The 18,426-nt window shown below is 45.3% G+C and overlaps 1 protein-coding gene across 3 annotated transcripts in view; it reads left to right on the forward strand.

The window, feature by feature from the left end:
• The window catches only part of SART3 (spliceosome associated factor 3, U4/U6 recycling protein), a 40,080-nt gene that overhangs the window by 4,999 nt on the left and 16,655 nt on the right, over nucleotides 1-18,426 (forward strand). For 2 of the 3 annotated variants that reach the window (XM_052655113.1, XM_052655115.1), the window contains exons 2-6: nucleotides 6,459-6,585; nucleotides 7,713-7,817; nucleotides 9,896-10,080; nucleotides 11,313-11,418; nucleotides 12,640-12,764. In XM_052655113.1, coding sequence (XP_052511073.1) covers nucleotides 6,459-6,585; nucleotides 7,713-7,817; nucleotides 9,896-10,080; nucleotides 11,313-11,418; nucleotides 12,640-12,764 — 648 coding nt within the window. The remainder of the gene's footprint in view (nucleotides 1-6,458; nucleotides 6,586-7,712; nucleotides 7,818-9,895; nucleotides 10,081-11,312; nucleotides 11,419-12,639; nucleotides 12,765-18,426) is intronic. The other variant, XM_052655114.1, reaches the window with a different exon arrangement.

Raw genomic sequence — 18,426 nt, forward strand, 5'->3', positions numbered from 1 at the left:
GGCTGTGCTGGGTCTTCATTGCTGCGAGCGGGCCCTCTCTAGTTGCGGGAACTCCTCTCTGGTTGTGGCGCGTGGCCTTAGCGCGGTGGCTTTTTGCAGATCGTGGGCTCAGCAGTTGTGGTGCACGGGTGTAGCTGCCCCTCCGTGTGTGGGACCTTCCCGGACCAGGGATCAAACCTGTGTCTCCTGCATGGGCAGGCAGATTCTTAACCACTGAACCGCCAGGGAAGTCCCTAGACTTTTTTTTTTTAATTATTTATCTGGCTGCTCTGGGTCTTAGTTGAGGCATGTGGGATCTAGTTCCCTGACCAGGGATCACGCCTGAGCCCCCTGTATTGGGAGTGCAGAGTCTTTGCCGCTGGACCATCAAGAAGTCCTTTGGTGTATAGACCTAATGTAACCTCATACCCTAACTCATTTGAAAGCTTTTTTAAAAAGTGAAACTTCGTTTTGAGGTAATTGTAGGTTTCCTTGCAGTTCCAAGAAATAATACAGACAGATCCTGTGTGCCCTTTATCCAGGTTCCCCCAGTGGTACACTGGAGTGCAGTTTCCCAGCCCTCGTATTAACGTTGCCAGAGTCATTACACGGATGGGCTCTGCCACCTCAGGCCCCTCCTGCAACCCAGATGGAGCCGCAGCCTGACCTCGGACGCCCACTAAGCTGATCCCTACTCCTATAGTTTTATTATTTCAAGAATATTACATAAGTGGAATATATAGTATGTAACCTTTGGGGAGGAGCTGTTTTCACTCAGCACAGTTCCCTCAAGATTCGTCTGAGTTGTGTGTGTATATTAGTTTGTTCCTTTCTATGGGTGAGTAGTTTTCCACAGCGTGGGTGTTCCACGGCTCGTTTACCCACTCACCCATTGAAGGACCTCTGACTTCTTTCCGGATGTGGTGGTTAGGAGTACAGCCGTTATGCACAGTCCTATACAGGTGTTTGTATGGACCTAGGTTTTATTGCTCTGGAAAAATGCCCAGGGGTGCACTTGTTGGGTGGTACAGTGGTTGTATGCTGAATTTTAAAGGGAACTGGTTTTTTTAACCTCTTCTCAAGCATTTGGTGGTGCCCCCGTTTTCCCTTCTGGCCATTCTTGGTTTTGTTTCTTTTTTTTTTTTTCATTCTTTCAAAAAATGTAGTCTTGGCCGTGCTGGGATCCTTGCTTTCTCTAGTTGCGGCAGGTGGGGGCCACCCTCTAGCCGTGGTGTGTGGGCTCCTTGTGGTGGCCTCACGGGAGGAGCTCGGGCTCTAGGCGTGCAGGCTTCAGTGGGGTGGCAGGCGGGCCCAGTTGTCCCGCGGCACGTGGGATCTTCCTGGACCGGGGCTCCCACCTGTGTCCCCTGCAGGTGGGTTTTGACCACTGGACCCCCAGGGAAGTCCCCTTTTGGCCTTCTGACAGGTGTGCAGCGATAGCTCATTGCAGTGGCAGTTTGTGCTCCTTACAGCTCGTGATGGTGACCACTGTCCACTGCACTCGCTGGCCATCTGTGTCCTCTTAGGATGTACATGTCTGGTTCATGTCTTTTGCCAGTTTTTGTTTGGATTGTTTGTTTTTTAACTCATTTGGAGTTACGTCTTCTAGATGTTAACTTCGCCAGATACTTGTTTATACGTTTTTTTTCCCCCGGCCTATAGCTTGTCTTTGCAGCCTCCTAACAGTCTTTTACGGGGCTTTCTAGGTGGTGCAGTGGTAAAGAGTCTGTCTGCCAGAGCGGGAGACACAATTCTTGCCTAGCAAACCCAAGGGACAGAGGAGCCTGGCGGGCTGTACAGTCCGTGGGGCTGAAAGAGTCGGACGTGACTAGGAGCTGAGCACGCGTGAGCAGTCTTTTACAGAGCCAACAGTTGAAAGTGTTTATTGTGAATGCTTGTTTTCTGTATTAATCAATACCATGAATTTTGCTTCTTTCTTTGTGATACAGTGGAATCCAGTGATTTAGTTTTTACAGAGTGAACTTGCCCTGTGCACCTGGAATGACTCGCACGCAGTCACAGTGTGTGATTCTTTCTGTACATTGACTGTAGCTCTGTAAGTTTTCCTCTCCACGTGGTGCTCGCTGCAGTCTGCTTATTTTGATTTGCTGTGTTTTCATTTTCATTCAGTTCTATGTATTTTAAGTTTTCTTTGAGATTTCCTCCTTGATCGATAGATTATTTAGAAGTGTATTGCTAGGGACTTCCCTGCGGTCCAGTGGTCAAGATTCTGCCTTCCAGTGCCGGGTTTGCGAGTTCAATCCCTGGTCGGGAACTAGGATCCCACGTGCTGCAGGATGTGGCCAAAAAAGGAATAGCAAGAAGAGATAAGAAAGCCTTCTTCAGCGATCAATGCAAAGAAATAGAGGAAAACAACAGATTCGGAGGCCAAAAAAGGAATAGCAAGAAGAGATAAGAAAGCCTTCTTCAGCGATCAATGCAAAGAAATAGAGGAAAACAACAGATTCGGAAAGACTAGAGATCTCTTCAAGAAAATTAGAGATACCAAGGGAACATTTCATGCAAAGATGGGCTCGATAAAGGACAGAAATGGTATGGACCTAACAGAAGCAGAAGATATTAAGAAGAGGTGGCAAGAATACACAGAAGAACTGTACAAAAAAGATCTTCACGACCCAGATAGTCATGATGATGTGATCACTAATCTAGAACCAGACATCTTGGAATGTGAAGGCAAGTGGGCCTTAGAAAGCATCACTATGAACAAAGCTAGTGGAGGTGATGAAATTCTAGTTGAGCTGTTTCAAATCCTGAAAGATGATGCTGTGAAAGTGCTGCACTCAATATGCCAGCAAATTTGGAAAACTCAGCAGTGGCCACAGGACTGGAAAAGGTCAGTTTTCATTCCAATTCCAAAGAAAGGCAATGCCAAAGAATGCTCAAACTACCGCACAATTGCACTCATCTTACATGCTAGTAAAGTAATGCTCAAAATTCTCCAAGCCAGGCTTCAGCAATACGTGAACCGTGAACTTCCTGATGTTCAAGCGGGTTTTAGAAAACCAGAGGAACCAGAGGTCAAATTGCCAACATCCACTGGATCATGGAAAAAGCAAGAGAGTTCCAGGAAAACATCTATTTCTGCTTTATTGACTGTGCCAAAGCCTTTGACTGTGTGGATCACAAGAAACTGTGGAAAATTCTGAAAGAGATGGGAATACCAGACCACCTGACCTGCCTCCTGAGAAATCTGTATGCAGGTCAGGAAGCAACAGTTAGACCTGGACATGGAACAACAGACTGGTTCCAAATAGGAAAAGGAGTACGTCAAGGCTGTATATTGTCACCTGCTTATTTAACTTCTATGCAGAGTACATCATGAGAAACACTGGACTGGAAGAAACACAAGCTGGAATCAAGATTGCCGGGAGAAATATCAATACCCTCAGATATGCAGATGACACCACCCTTATGGCAGAAAGTGAAGAGGAACTAAAAAGCCTCTTGATGAAAGTGAAAGAGGAGAGTGAAAAAGTTGGCCTAAAGCTCAACATTCAGAGAACGAAGATCATGGCATCTGGTCCCATCACTTCATGGGAAAGAGATGGGGAAACAGTGGAAACGGTGTCAGACTTTATTTTTTTGGGCTCCAAGATCACTGCAGATGGTGACTGCAGCCATGAAATTAAAAGACGCTTACTCCTTGGAAGAAAAGTTCTGACCAACCTAGATAGCATATTCAAAAGCAGAGACATTACTTTGCCAACTAAGGTCCGTCTAGTCAGGGCTATGGTTTTTCCTGTGGTCATGTATGAATGTGAGAGTTGGACTGTGAAGAGGGCTGAGCGCTGAAGAATTGATGCTTTTGAGCTGTGGTGTTGGAGAAGAGTCTTGAGAGTCCCTTGGACTGCAAGGAGATCCAGGCAGTCCATTCTGAAGGAGATCAACCCTGGGATTTCTTTGGAAGGAATGATGCTGAAGCTGAGACTCCAGTACTTTGGCCACCTCATGTGAAGAGTTGACTCATTGGAAAAGACTCTGATGCTGGGAGGGACTGGGGGCAGGAGGAGAAGGGGATGACCGAGGATGAGATGGCTGGATGGCATCACGGACTCGATGGACGTGAGTCTGAGTGAACTCCGGGAGATGGTGATGGACAGGGAGGCCTGGCGTGCTGCGATTCATGGGGTCGCAAAGAGTCGGACACGACTGAGCAACTGAACTGAACTGAACTGCTTAATTTCCACGTGTTTAGAGAGAGTGATTCCTACAGTAATTGATTTCCAGTTTGCTTCTCTTCTTACCAGAAAACATACTCTCTGTGATTCAGTGTTTTTAAAATTTGTTGAGGTTTGTTTTATGGCCCAGGATATGGTCCCAGTGAATGTTCCTTGGGCCCTGGAGAAGACTGTGTTACCCTGTTATTGTTGGGAGGGTGTTCTTTATATAGCAATTAGATCATGTTGGTTAATGGTGGTGTTGAGTTCTTTTATATCCTTGCTGATAATCTGACAGTTCTTTTAGTTTCTGAGTGGGGGCTTTGAAATTCCCAGTGTAACTGTGGGGGTGTCTGTTTCTTCTTTTAGCTGTATCAGTTTTTGCTTCCTCGGTTTTGAGATTCTGTTGTTTGGCGCCTGCACGTTTGGGATTGTTTTGTCTTCTGGCGGGTTGATCCTTTTATCATCACGTAATGTCCTATTTGATCTCTGACCATTTTCTTTGCGCTGAAGTCTGTCTCATGTGGTATTAGTATAGCCACCTCTGCTTCTTTCTGTTGGTTGCGTGCTAGATCTTTCCCCGTGCTTCTGCCTTGTATAGTTTTATTTGCTTATTTATGTTTGGCTGCGCTGGGTCTTTGTTGCCCTGCAGGCTTTTCTCTCGTGGTGGTGAGTGGAGGCTGCTCTCTACCTGTGGCATGTGGGCCTCTCATTGCGGCGGGTTCTCTTGTTGTGGACACAGGCCCTAGGGCGCGTGGGTTTCAGTAATTGCGGCAGGAGCGCTTGGTCGTGTGGCTGCCCGGGCCCTAGAGCAGAGGCTCAGCAGCAGGCTTGCTGTGCAGCGGGTGGGACCTCCCGGGATCAGAGCTCAACCTCGCGTCTCCGGCACTGGCAGGCGGCCTTCACCACTGAGCCACCAGGGAAGCCCCCCATCCTTTCAGTTGAATCTGAAGTGAGTTTCTGGTAATCAGCATTCAGATAGGTTGTGTTTTTATTCATTCTGCTATTCTCTGCCTTTTAATTAGCATGTTTAAACCAGGTCCTTTAAAGGCAATTGCCGATATATTAGGTCTGAAGCCTGACATTTTATTCTCTTTTGTTTCCTGTGTTTCTTGTTCTCAGCGTTCTTTCTTCTTGCCTTTGTTTGGGTTACCTGGACATTCTTTGGATTCCAGCTTGGTTACTCATACCAATTTTTAGAGTCTTGGTCTGTATAGTTTCTTAGTAGTTGCTTTGAGCATTTCAGTGTATTTGATTTACATGGTATTTGTGTTTTATCCCTGAGTAAAGTGTTGAAATATTCCTCCCATTTAGGTCTCTACCACTTGTCCTTTCTAGTGTCGTCGTCTCGGGTGTCAGGTAGTCTGAAAGTATTTCCGTTGTCGCACACAGTTTAGGAGAGTCAGGAAGAGAAGGGTCGTTTGTTGTGCTTACCTGTAGTTCTGCTCTTTCTTGCTGATGCTCCAAGGCTTCTCTTAACATTCTCCTCCTCTCTGAAGAGGTTCCTCTAGCTGTTTAAGAGTAAAAGCCTGCTAGTGACAGGTGCTTTTAGTTTCCCTTCGTTTCAGATGTCCAGTATCTTTGGAAGCAGTGATCTTAGTTTATTAAACTTTTAGTTTGGAAAGTTTGAAATAAATCTTTTTGTGCCTATAAAATAAATCTTTTTGTGCCTGTCACTCACCTTCATCTGGTACCAGTCTGTCCCCATTCTTGTTTCTCCTGGCGGGGTTTTCATTTGTTTGTCAGTAAAAGAAAAGAACTCTTCATACATGTCCCTGGCATGCGCTACAGTGTGATACTGAGTTACCTTTCAGAATTCTCACCCTCTGGTGGTGTATCCCACTTGACAGATGAGAGAAGGGAAGCTTAGAAAAGTGAGTGATTTGCCTCAGGTCACTCTGTGTTTGTTTCATTAGACTGTTTCCAGTGTTTCTGGGAGAACCAAGTGTGTTCCGACAGGACCTGTAACAGATTTGAAGGAGTGTTCCATTTATTTTAAAATGTCTCTCAGAATTCCCTGGCGGTCCAGTGGTTAGGACTCTGCCAGGGGCCCAGGTTCAACCCCTGGTCAGGGAAGTGGGGTCACATTCGCCGAGTGGTGTGCTCAGAAGAAACAAAAAGCCTCTTGTGTATTTTTCTCCATCTTCCTGAGGGAAATGTTGCCTCGCTGCTTCTGTGACTCTTCCAGAAAACATGTATCTTGTGCTTGTAGCAGGCGTGCGCTTTCGCCGGTGGTGACAGAAGGTGAGTTGTTTTGATGATCGCATTCTAAGTTTCCACCTGTGTTCCTTTTCCTTCCAGCTGTCTATCAACGTCTATGACTACAACTGCCACGTGGACCTGATCCGGTTGCTCCGGCTGGAAGGGGAGCTGACCAAAGTGAGGATGGCGCGCCAGAAGATGAGCGAGATCTTCCCTCTGACCGAAGGTGGTGCTTCCGCAGCCAAGCTGCTCTCACAAACACAGAGAGTTGAAGGGTCTTTTTTCCCGTGCTGAAAGTGGGGCATGCTCCTCATAAAAAATTCGGAATAGATAAGTGTAGTGGAAAGAAGAAAATCCATCCAAAGTCAGTGACTTTTAGTTTCTCATCTTCTAGGGTTTTGCTACACATAGTTGTGGTCATGCAGTACTGAGTCACGTTTCAAATCTTGATTTCTTTCTCGTAATGTTATGATAAAATATTTCTATGTAATTAAAATTTCCCCATTCCCTTTCTGTTTCCCATTCTGGTATTTATGTATTTAATTTGTTATCTCAGAAACAGATAATTGTAACTGTAGTATAGTTAAACTTTCATAAGCACTTCTAAATTTAAATGTTTCATACCTTATTTGGTCCACAGTAATTGGGCATTTAAGTTATTTCTACTTAAGTTGCTTATTTGAAATGTGATTACGCCAAGCATCTCTGTAGTTAAATCTCCATGCGTATACGTAATTGATCTTTTAGGGACAAGTGAGGTAACACAGATTCTAGATCCAGCTCTGTCCCCCTTTCCCTCCCACAAAGCATGACTGTGGAGTGTAGAAGCTGACATCCGATTGCCTTTCAGATGTCTTTCTAGCTGTGTGACATTAAGTGCATTATATAAGCGTTCTAAGACTCAGTTTTCCCAGCAGTACGATGGGGATAACAGTAGTTTCTGCTCACAAGGCATTCTGTGTGCCTCGCTTAACACGTGCTTGGCGTGTCGTAAATGCTTGGACAGATGCCACTGTTACTAATGTTACTGTTGCCTGCCTCACAGGATTTTGATAGATACTGAAAGAGAAAGTGTGTACGTACTTTGCAGAAAATGAAACGCCCCGTAGCTGGAGGGATATTATGACTCCAGTGAGTTGATCTTCCTTGGAAGCCTCAGCCTCGTGTGTGCTTGGTGCAGGTCGTAAGAATTGAATTTCTGTGAACGGGGCCAGGGTGTATGAGGCAGACGGAGCCTGTGCGTGCTGACGCCGCGGGGTGCGTGCTGACGCCGCGGGGTGCGGCGCCTGCTCCGCCCGCCTGCTGAGCGGGGGCCGCGGGACGGGCAGTGACGCGGGCGCGGGTGTCTTGCAGAGCTCTGGCTGGAGTGGCTGCACGACGAGACCAGCATGGCCGCGGGCGGCCTGGACCGGGAGCACGTGTGCGGCCTCTTCGAGAGCGCGGTGAAGGATTATATCTGTGAGTCCCCTGCGGGCCGGCCCAGGCGGGTCTGGCGGGCTCCCCTCGCGTCCCTCTCGGCTGCCGGGGCCACACCATGAGGCGCCGCCCCCAGGAAAGTCCTCCGACCAGCAGTGGGAAAGACTGGAGTGCGGTTATTATCATCACTGTCTGTGGTTTTCAGTTGAGGCTTTTGGTTTCACAACGCGAGTGGACGAAACAGTTGAAGGGAGGAGGTGAATAGACTCGCCCCCAGCATTTGTCTCCAGGGAGAACTTAGCTGCTATTTCCAGGTGACTAAAGAGGTTACCTTTTACATATTGAATGGAATTTTAGAAGCTTTGGACAGGATGCTTCTTTTCCCCCTATACTCAGTTCGGTTCAGTCACTCAGTCGTGTCCGACTCTTTGTGACCCCATGAATCGCAGCATGCCAGGCCTCCCTGTCCATCAGCAACTCCTGGAGTTCACTCAGATTCACGTCCATCGAGTCAGTGATGCCATCCAGCCATCTCATACTAAAAAACTTAAAAAAATTTGAAATTATTATGGATTTATAGGAGTTTGCGAAGATGGTACAGAGAGGTCTTGTGTACTTTCTTGATCCAGTCTCTGCCAGTATCTTATGACTAGTATATGCGTGTTCAGTCACTTCAGTCGTGTCCCACCCTTTGCGCCCCTATGGACTGTAGCCCACCAGGCTCCTTCCTCTGTTGATGGGATTCTCTAGTCAAGAGTACTAGAGTGGGTTGTTATGCCCGCCTCCAGGGGATCTTCCCAACCCAGGTATCGAACCTGTGTCTCCTGCGCTCTAGGCAGGTTCTTTTCCACTGAGCCACCAGGGAAGCCCCATGACTGTAGGACAAACTCAAGGAAACGGCCCTTGGTACATACAATGTCTGTATATAGTTTTGTGATATTTTATTTCACCACTGTCTCGAGCTACAGAATCTTCCATCACCACGGAGATCTGCCTGGTCTGCTGGTCTTTCACTTCAGTGAAAGTGAAGTGTGAACGCTTTACCTCTCTTTAAATCCAGTTTGATGGTATATAAGTCTCTAAAATATTTTCTCTGCAGACACTGAGGACTGTATCAGACAATGTTGTGGATAAAATGTTTTTTAAAAAAGCCCCCATTGTTAATTAAATATCCCTTTTCCCTGTTTAATTGTCCTCACTCCCTGTGTGGGTATTTCCCCTTGTGAGAAGTGTAGAGCCCCCTGTAAACCTGACTAACCCTCACTAAAGGAGGATTCTGCCTCAGAGAGCTAGTTCATTTTGTATTTCACAGCCCATGTGGCAGCTCTGTACTGGTGAGTGAAAACAGAGCCGCTAACAAACTTTAGCTAAGTTCTTTGGAATAGATTTATTTCATTGAAAAAGCAAGCCTCAGGAAAACATGCGGGAATTCTCATGTTAGCTTTATCTTTTTAGAATTTTTATTTTCAAAGATTAGTGTATAAGCATCAAATTATTTCCAGATCTCTGAAAAGTGACTTAATAGGCAAAATGTGTTTGGTAAAAAACAATGCGTTTATCAAGAGTTTAATTCATTAGTTTTAAAGCTGCAGGAGTGAGCATATAGAAAGTTTATTAAAGAGGGAAGGAAGCAAGGCAGCCAGGTCTCTTTGTTGTATTTTAGAGATTTAAAATCTTTGGTAACAGGATTGGTACTTTTTTTTTTCCATTTCAATCAGAAGGCTTAAAGATGAATCAAGATTTAAAAGTTGGAACAGTCTAGGCTTTGCAGTCTTTCTGAAAATTCACTCAGATTTCTAACTATTTTCATTGAAATCTGTTAAGGGTTCCTTCAGTTTTAATAAATCCGCTTTATAACCAGTCGTAAGATTACATATTACCACCTGGCGTGTACTGCTTACACAGTCAGGTCTCACTGCTGATGCTTCGTAGGCGCGTCGGGTAGACGTTCTTCTCAGGCTGCGGTGTTCATACAGGTGACCTGGGATGCCTGTCGGTGATGCTGTGCTCTTTCTCCACGAATGAGCACTTTTTCAGTGGGCTCATTTCTTCTGTTTGCTTCAGAACAAAAGTTTTTACATTCGGGCATTTCCTATCCTGAATATACCTCTCGTTTTTAGGTCCTAACATTTGGCTAGAGTACGGCCAGTATTCAGTCGGCGGGATTGGTCAGAAGGGTGGCCTCGAGAAAGTCCGCTCTGTGTTTGAAAGGGCCCTCTCGTCCGTTGGGTTACACATGACCAAGGGACTTGCCATCTGGGAGGCATACCGGGAGTTTGAAAGTGCCATCGCGGAAGCTGCCCGGGTGAGTGCCCAATGCTTGCCTTCTGTCAGCCGCTTACCAGTCTTCATTAGTGGTCTTGGAAGAACACAGTTAACAAAACGGTCTTTGCCCATCCCTTAGTGGGTGGGCAGTAAAGTAAATAAAATCAAGTATCTTTGTGGAATAGTAGGAATGTCTTCCTTGACTAAAAAGCAGATTCCCTACAAGCTTTTTGTAGTGTTTAAAAATACTGCTGTTTTAGTTATGGTTCCAGGTGAATGTACAAGGATAACCAAGTCACCCCCCCCAAATTATGTTGTTAATATAACATTCAAATTATATTAGTATAATATATAAATATAGATTATATTAATATATACATATGTTATCTGCTAATGTAATATAAAATATAATTTATATTAAAATGTAAATATGTTCATTCAAATTATATGTTTATATATATAATTTTGAAGGGGTGACTTGGTTGTCCTTGTATACTGTACATACAGAGTGTGTCCCATAGTAACTATGAGGTTTGACCTCACCATGATTGCGTTTTTTCAGACTAGACTATGATTTATAGGGTTTTAGAGTCCACTCCCTGGTGTCTCCCCCACGATGTGTGTGACACACTGTTGTTGGTGCACAGTGGAGCCCTGTATCACTTAGATCATCATGATTACGAGCGCCCAGGCCCTTCTGGATGGAGTCCCTGTTGAAGAACGTGCGGTGGTGCCTGCCCCCCACCCTCACTGAGGCGCGGGGCAGAGCCTCTGGCTGACACGTGTCAGTCGTGACCCCGTGTGGACTCGGGTCCCGCGCTCCCCTCAGTGGTCCTGCAGTTGCTGCTGCTGTGCTTCGATTCCTGCTGTTCATTCACTGGGGAGTCTGTTTCTGTCTCATTAGTTCTGGAGAGCCTGCAGACGTGTCCCCAGTGCCCGCTCCTCCAGGAGTCCTTCCTGACTTCTTCCCTTGATAGCTGCAGACAGCCCTAAAAACCAGCCTGAAGCAAGCCACGAGCCTTTGATACTTGCGATGCCTCTGTCCTATCTCATGATAGTCTTTTGGGTCCATTTCTTAGATTCCTTCTTGCTCTCCCCATCACCGTCACTTGGTAGAGATAACATTGACATTTGAGCCTAATACTTTGGCATAACACTTCATGTGTAAGGGGTCCTATCAATTTTTTTTAGTGTGAGCTAAAAATGTGCTAAAATAATTTTTGAAGTAGGCAGAACCAAAGTTTGTTATTTACTACGGGTTTGCTTCTTTAGCCCATGGCTGGCTTCCTTTCCCCTTCTGACTGGGAACAAACCTTTGATTCACAGCTGGAGAAAGTCCACAGTCTCTTCCGGCGACAGCTGGCGATCCCACTCTACGGTAAGAGAAACTGCCCCGTCAGCAGTCGGCGCTTTGGGGCGTGTCATGATTAGGCCTTTCCCAGCATCTCATGAGGCAGCCGTGGCTGGGGTTTGTTTTCTTTTCGGAGGTCACTGTTGACAAGGCCCTGGGTAAAAATGTATCTTGGATTGTTAATGCTCAGGAGAGTTGTGAGGGTTAGAGGTGGGACTCCCAGTTTCCTATGTTAAGACGTGGTGCATGGGTGGGCGGAGACAGGGTCTCTGAAAGGACTAGGGAAGCTGACCCTCTGTATTTTCTGGGGGAATAAGAGTTCTGTCATAAGCATTTTCCCTTCAGAAGAAACCTCCATTACAGGGTGGATATTTTACGTGGGCTTTGGAGGTGATTTGGTTCATGAGCATAGTTGATTGGAGTAGCTCTGTGTGAATTTTTTGGGGGTTGGGCAAGATTCTTTTTCGTGTGAACGTAATTTGGCAAGCCAGACCTCCTTTTTTTGAATGCAAGAAGCACTGGGAGGACTTTCCCAAGCGTGGGAAGGGTTCGAGGCCACCGTCTTGTGTGTTCCCTGGGTGCGGTTATGCACCACGCACCTTGGGAACCTCTGAGCGGCTTCACTTGAACCCAGGTGTTACTTCTCTTTTTACTTCCCTGGTTTATTTGGGTTTGATTTGACAAATTATAAAGTGCCTCTTCAGTTGAATCCTTGGGTGACAAGCAGAAAAGTCCAGAGCGGAGCTGGCTTGCACATTTCACCTCACATACCAGTGTGAGATAGTGCAGCATGGTGAGTGAGCATGAACTTGAGGCAGAAGACTGCCTGGGTTCAGAGCCTCGCTCTGCCACTGACTGTGGCCGGGTGACGTGACCCTCTGCGTGTGTTTCCTCAGCCGCAGCTTGGGAATCACTGTAGAACCTCCCTTGCAGAACTGTGAGGCTTGAATGAGGTAATGGATGTGAAGTGTTAGAACACAGGAAGCAGTACGCACGTGTGGTTCTAGCCTTGCTGTTAGTTCCATGTACTGATGGTTGGATTAGCTGGTAGGGCTGCCCAGGATAGTGCTTCAAGACAGAGTCTGGGGCCAAAACAGGGCTCAGCAGAAGAGGTCAGGGTTCAGTCAGTAAGAGCCCATGGCCAGAGATGCGCGAGGGGCCTGGGGCACCTGTCTCAGAGTTTACTCTGTGTTTGAGATGATAAAACCCAATGGCCAGACCCACGGGGCTGACTCCATCTCTCAATAGATATGGAAGCAACGTTTGCAGAGTATGAGGAATGGTCTGAAGACCCCATTCCAGAGTCAGTAATTCAGAGTTACAACAAAGCACTGCAGCAGCTGGAGAAATACAAACCCTATGAGGAAGCCCTGGTGAGTATGGCCCCTTCTGCGTCAAATGTCTCTCTCCCAGCTGCTCCCTACATCAACAGTTGCGAGTAAAACAGTATCTTTGTCATGAAATGTGTAGAGTGGATGAATGTGTACATTCAGTTTCCATCCTGATGAGAGTGAGCGTCCATGTGCCCACCACCCAGGTTAAGAAGAAGCGCATTGCCGGTCCCTCAGGAGTCTCCTCTGTGCCCTCTCCGGCTGCTTCCTCCTCCCTCTCCCGAGAGGCAGCCACTTTCCTGACTTGTGACCATCATCCCCTTGCTTTTCTTTATAGTTTTATGCCCTATGGACGTATCCTTAATGTATAGTTCAGTTTTGCTTGGTTTTGAGCTTCTGTATAATGGAATCAGGCTGTATATTTTCTTTTCATTCAAGATGTCTTTGAGTTTGACGTTGATAAGTATAGTTACAGTCCATTTGTTTACTGTAAGGTTGTCTGTGTATAAACTATCCCTTTCATAGGTAGTTGGGTTGTATCCAGTGTTTTGCTAGGAGGAGGAGAATTGTTCTGATGATTCTCAGACGTATCTCTTGGTACATGTGAAAAAGAGTTTCTTTAGGCACATATGTAGCAATTGTTGAGGTACCTATGTCACAGTGGAAGGAAGTGCTGGGTCCTGAGGCAGAGCTGAACTGTTTCCAGGCTGTAGCCGCTGCTTCTGCCGGCAATATCTTAGTGTTCTCATTGCCCTGCCAGCTGGGATGTTGACATTTTAGCCAGTCTCATGGATTTGAAAGCCCAGTTTTAATTTGCATTTCTCTTTCATTACTAATGAAGTTGAGCGTCTTTTCACACCTCAGATTTCCTTTTTTAAAAAAATCTTTGAAGTAGCTGTTAAAGTCTTTCACTCAGTTTTCTTTCGGTTTGTCAGATTTTTTCTAGCTGACATCTGGGCGTCCTGGGTCTTCATGCATACTTTCGGTTGCATGTATTGCGATTTCTTCCTCCCAAGTCGGTGGCCTGTTGTTGCCATTCCCCCCCCCGCAGTGGCATGTTTTGATGACTAGTTGTTCTTAAGTGATGTTACTTAGTTTGGCTGCGCCGGGTCTGTCTCGCTGCAGGGGCTTCTCTTGAGTTGCGGTGCGCGGGCCCCTCGTTGCGGTGGCTTCTCTCATTGCGGAGCACGGGCTCTAGGGCACGTGGCTCCCGGACTCGGGAGCGCAGGCTCAGTGGTGGCGTCTCACAGGTTTAGTTGCTCCTGGGCGTGTGGGATCTTTCCGGACCAGGGATCCAGCCCACACCTGCGCTGGCAGGCGGATTCTTTACCACGGAGCCACCAGGGAAGCCCAGTGAACAGTTCTTGATTGTAATGTAATTGGATTTATCGTTCTTTCTCTTAGAATTTGTGAATAAGAATTCTCTCTGTACTCTGGGGTCACTGATCGACTTAGCTCTTGTTTTTCTTCTGAAAATTTATAGTTTTGCTGTTTGTTTTTCAGCTTTCATCTGGAATGGATCTTTGGGCATGGTCTGAGGTGTGGGCTAACTTCGTTTTTTATGTAGAGAAACAGTTGTTCATTGCTGACTTTGGTAATTCTCCCTGGCCCTCACTCATGTGTTGCCCCATGCCTGTCAGGGATTAGCTGTCCATTTCTGTGTGGGTCCATTTCTGGGCTCTTTGCTCCACCCCGCTGGTTTATGTTACACTGTTGCAGTGATGCGATGGTTTTATAATTAAGTTTTGATCTTGGGTAGCATGAGTCCCATTCATGCCGTTCCTCTCCTAGAGGGCCTTGGCTTTCTTTAGCTGCTAATGCTTCCGTTAAGAATGAGAATTTTTCAAGTTCTACTTCATAATATTATCGTTACTATTTTTTTTATTTGGCCACACTGTGCGGCATGTAGGATCTTAGTTCCCTGACCAGGGATGGAACTCGGACCCTTGGCAGTGAGAGCATAGAGTCCTAACCATTGGACTGCCAGGGGACTCCTTTGAATTTTGATGGGAATTGCATTCAATCTGTAGGTGAATTGTTGAAGAATTTGCATTTTTTAAACATCGAACCTTCCAGTCTGTGAACATGGTCTGTTGTTGCTGTTCAGTTGCTCAGTCGTGTCTGGCTCTTTGTGACCCCGTGGACTGCAGCATGCCAGGCCTCCCTGTCCTTCACTGTCCCCTGGGGCTTGTGTAGACTTAATGTCCATTGAGTTGATGGTGCCATCCAACCATCTCATCCTCCGACGCCTGCTTCTCCCGCCTTCAGTCTTTCCCAGCATCAGGATTCTTTCCAATGAGTTGGCTGTCCGCATCAGGTGGCCAGAGTATTGGAGCTTCAGCATCAGTCCTTCCATTGAATATTCAAGGTTGATTTTTTTTTTAGGATAGACCGCTTTGATCTCCTTGCTGTCCAAGGGACTCTCAAGAGTGTTCTCCAGCACCACAGTTTGAAAGCGTCAATTCTTTGGTGCTCAGTCTTCTTTCTGGCCCAACTAGCACATCTGTATATAGCTACTGGAAAAACCATAGCTTTGACTATAAGGACCTTTGTCAGCAAAGTGATATCTCTGCTTTTTAATATGCTGTCTAGGTTTGTCATAGCTTTTCTTTCAAGGAGGAAGCGTCTTAATTTCATGGCTGTAGTCACCATCTTCAGTGATTTTGGAGCCCAAGAAAATAAAGTCTGTCACTGTTTCCATTGTTTCTCCATCTGTTTGCCATGAAGTGATGGGGCTGGATGCCATGATCTTAGTTTTTTGAATGTTGAGTTTTAAGCCAGCGTTTTCACTCTCCTTTTCACCTTCATTAAGGCTCTTTAGTCCCTCTTAACTTTGTGCTGTTAGGGGGGTGTTATCTGTAGATCTGAGATTACTGATATTTCTCCCAGCAGTCTTGATTCCAGCTTGCGATTTCTCCAGGCCAGCTTTCTGCATGATGTACTCTGCAGATACATTAAATAAACAAGGTGACAGTATACAACCTTGACGTACTCCTTTCCCAATTTTGAACCAGTTTGTTGTTCTATGTCTGATTCTGACTGTTGCTTCTTGACCTGCATCCAGGTTTCTCAGGAGGGAGGTAAGGTAGTCTGGTATCCCCATCTCTTGAAGAATTTTCTGCAGTTTGTTGTGGTTCACACAAAGGCTTTAGCATAGTCATCGAAACAGAAATAGATGTTTTTCTGGAATTCTCTTTTTTTTCTATGATCCAGCGGATGTTGGCAACTTGATCTCTGGCTTCTCTGCCTTTTCTAAATCCAGCTTGAACATCTGAAAGTTCTCGGTTCACGTTCTGTTGAAACCTGGCTTGAAGGATTTTTAGCATTACCTTGCTAGCATGTGAAGTGAGTGCAGTTGTGTGGTAGTTTGAACATTCTATGGCATTGCTCTCTTTGGGATTGAAATGAAAACTGACCTTTTCCAGTCCCGTGGCCACTGCTGAGTTTTCCAAATTTGTTGGGCATATTGAGTGCGGCACTTTAACAGCATCATCTTTTAGGAGTTTTAAGTAGCTCAGCTGGAATTCCATCACCTCCACTAGCTTTGTTTGTAGTAATACTTCCTAAGGCCACTTGATTTTACACTCTAGGATATCTGGCTCTAGGTGAGCGATCGTAGCATTGTGGTTATCTGGGTCATTAAGACCTTTTTGTACAGTTCTTGCAGCCTCTTAGTATCTTCTGCTTCTGTCCGGTCCATACCATTTTTTATTGTGCCCATCTTTGCATGAAATGTTCCTTTGGTATCTGATTTTCTTGAAGAGATCTCTAGTCTTTCTTTTGTTTACTCTCTTTCTTTGCATTGTTCACTTAGGAAGGCTTTCTTCTCTCCTTGCTGTTCTTTGGAACGCTGCATTCTGATGGATTTATCTTTTCTTTTCTCCTTTGCCTTTTGCTCTCTTCTTTTTTCTGCTATTTGTAAGACCTCTTCAGAGAACCATTTTGCCTTTCTTTTTCTTGGGGATGGTTTTGATCACTGCCTCCTGTACAGTTTTACAAACCTCTGTCCATAGTTCTTCAGGCACTCTATCAAATCTGATCCCTTGAACCTATTTGTCACTTCCTGTGTATAGAGGTTTGATTAGGTCATCCCTAAATGGCCTAGTGGTTTTTCCTACTTTCTTCAAGTTAAGTCTGACTTTGGCAATAAGGAGCTCATGGTCTGAGCCACAGTCAGCTCCAGGTCTTGTTTTTGCTGATTGTATGGAGCTTCTCCATCTTCAGCTGCAAATGTAATCAACCTGATTTGGGTATTGACCATCTGGTGAATTTCATGTGCAGAATCATCTCTTGTGTTGTTGGAAGAGTGTGTTTTCTATGACCAGTGCATTCTCTTTTCAAAACTGGGTTAACCTTTGCCCTGCTTCATTTTGTACTTCAAGGCCAAACTTGCCTGTTACTCCAGGTGTCTCTTGACATCTTACTTTTGCATCCCAGTCCCCTGTGATGAAAAGGACATCTTTTCTTGGTGTTAGTTCATGAACATGGTATAGGCCTCTGCTGTTGAGGTCTTATCTTTCTTTGAGGTCTTATAAATTTATCCAGTGCCTTGAACACATTTTTAGATGTATTTCTAAGTGTTTTTAATACTGTTGTAAGCAATATCTTTTTAAAGATTTTCTGTTCTAGCTGTTTGTTCCTGGTATATAAAATGTAATTTTTAGTGGTATTTTAATCAAACTTGTTCAGTCCTTATTAATACTGGTAATGTATAGATTTGGGAGAATTTTCTGTGTTGACAGTAATACACACATGGTATTAGTTATAAATGACCTTTATTCCCTTTTCTTGGCCTTAGAATATTTTTTATTTCATTCACCGCTCCTCAGGCTTCTGCTTTTGTTTTCTCGAGTTTCTTGTCTTTCAGTTGGCCCGCAGGTCACTGTTAATGCTGCGTTTTGCAGCACCTGTGTGGTCGCGCTTGCTGCGCACATTTCCGGCTTTCTCGGCTTCCTCTCACCACACCCTAGATCTTTCACTTGGAGTCACTTTTCCTTTGCTTCAAGTCCACCCTTTAGTGTCATGTGCTTGGATATTTATTTGTAACATTTTCTGTTTTTATTTAAGAGGTCTTTGTTCTCCTTGAGAGTTGATTTCGCAGGATATAGAATTCTAGGCTGACAGTTCTGTTCTCTGAGCAGTTAAATATGTCTTTCTGGCTTCTGTTGTGCTGCTGAGAAGTCAGCTGTCTTAAAGAACTTTTGCTTCTTGGAAGGAAATTCTTGTTTGTACCCTGGCCAGTTTTAAGATGTCATTGTCTTTTGTTTGTTTTTGTTTTATTTCTCTATTTTTTGGCTGCACATATAGGATTCTAGTTTCCTGAGCAGGGATCAAACCCTCTTTCCTCACGTTTGAAGAGCAGTGTCCTAACCACTGAACCACCAGTGAAGTCTCAAGACTTCTTTGGTTTGGTTTGATGTCCGGCAGTTTGGTTACAGTAGGGCCAGGTGTGTGGGTTTCTTTGTATTTATCCTGCTTAAGGTTTGTTGAACTTCTTGGCTCTGCTTTTGGTATCTTTAATGGGCTGGTGAGTAAGAACACAGCTTTTAGCTCTGGGCTAGGACTTTACTCCTGTGACTTGGTTTCCTCAAATGTCTGATGGGATTGAAATGATAACTGCCTCCTGGGATTGTTGTAAAGATCAAATTCTTAATATTATCTCTTAAACTGGCAAAAGCTTAGCCTTCCCTTAGCTTAACCACCT

The sequence above is a fragment of the Budorcas taxicolor genome, chromosome 17 (genome assembly GCF_023091745.1).
Source record: "Budorcas taxicolor isolate Tak-1 chromosome 17, Takin1.1, whole genome shotgun sequence".
In the NCBI taxonomy this organism is placed as follows: Eukaryota; Metazoa; Chordata; class Mammalia; order Artiodactyla; family Bovidae; genus Budorcas; species Budorcas taxicolor.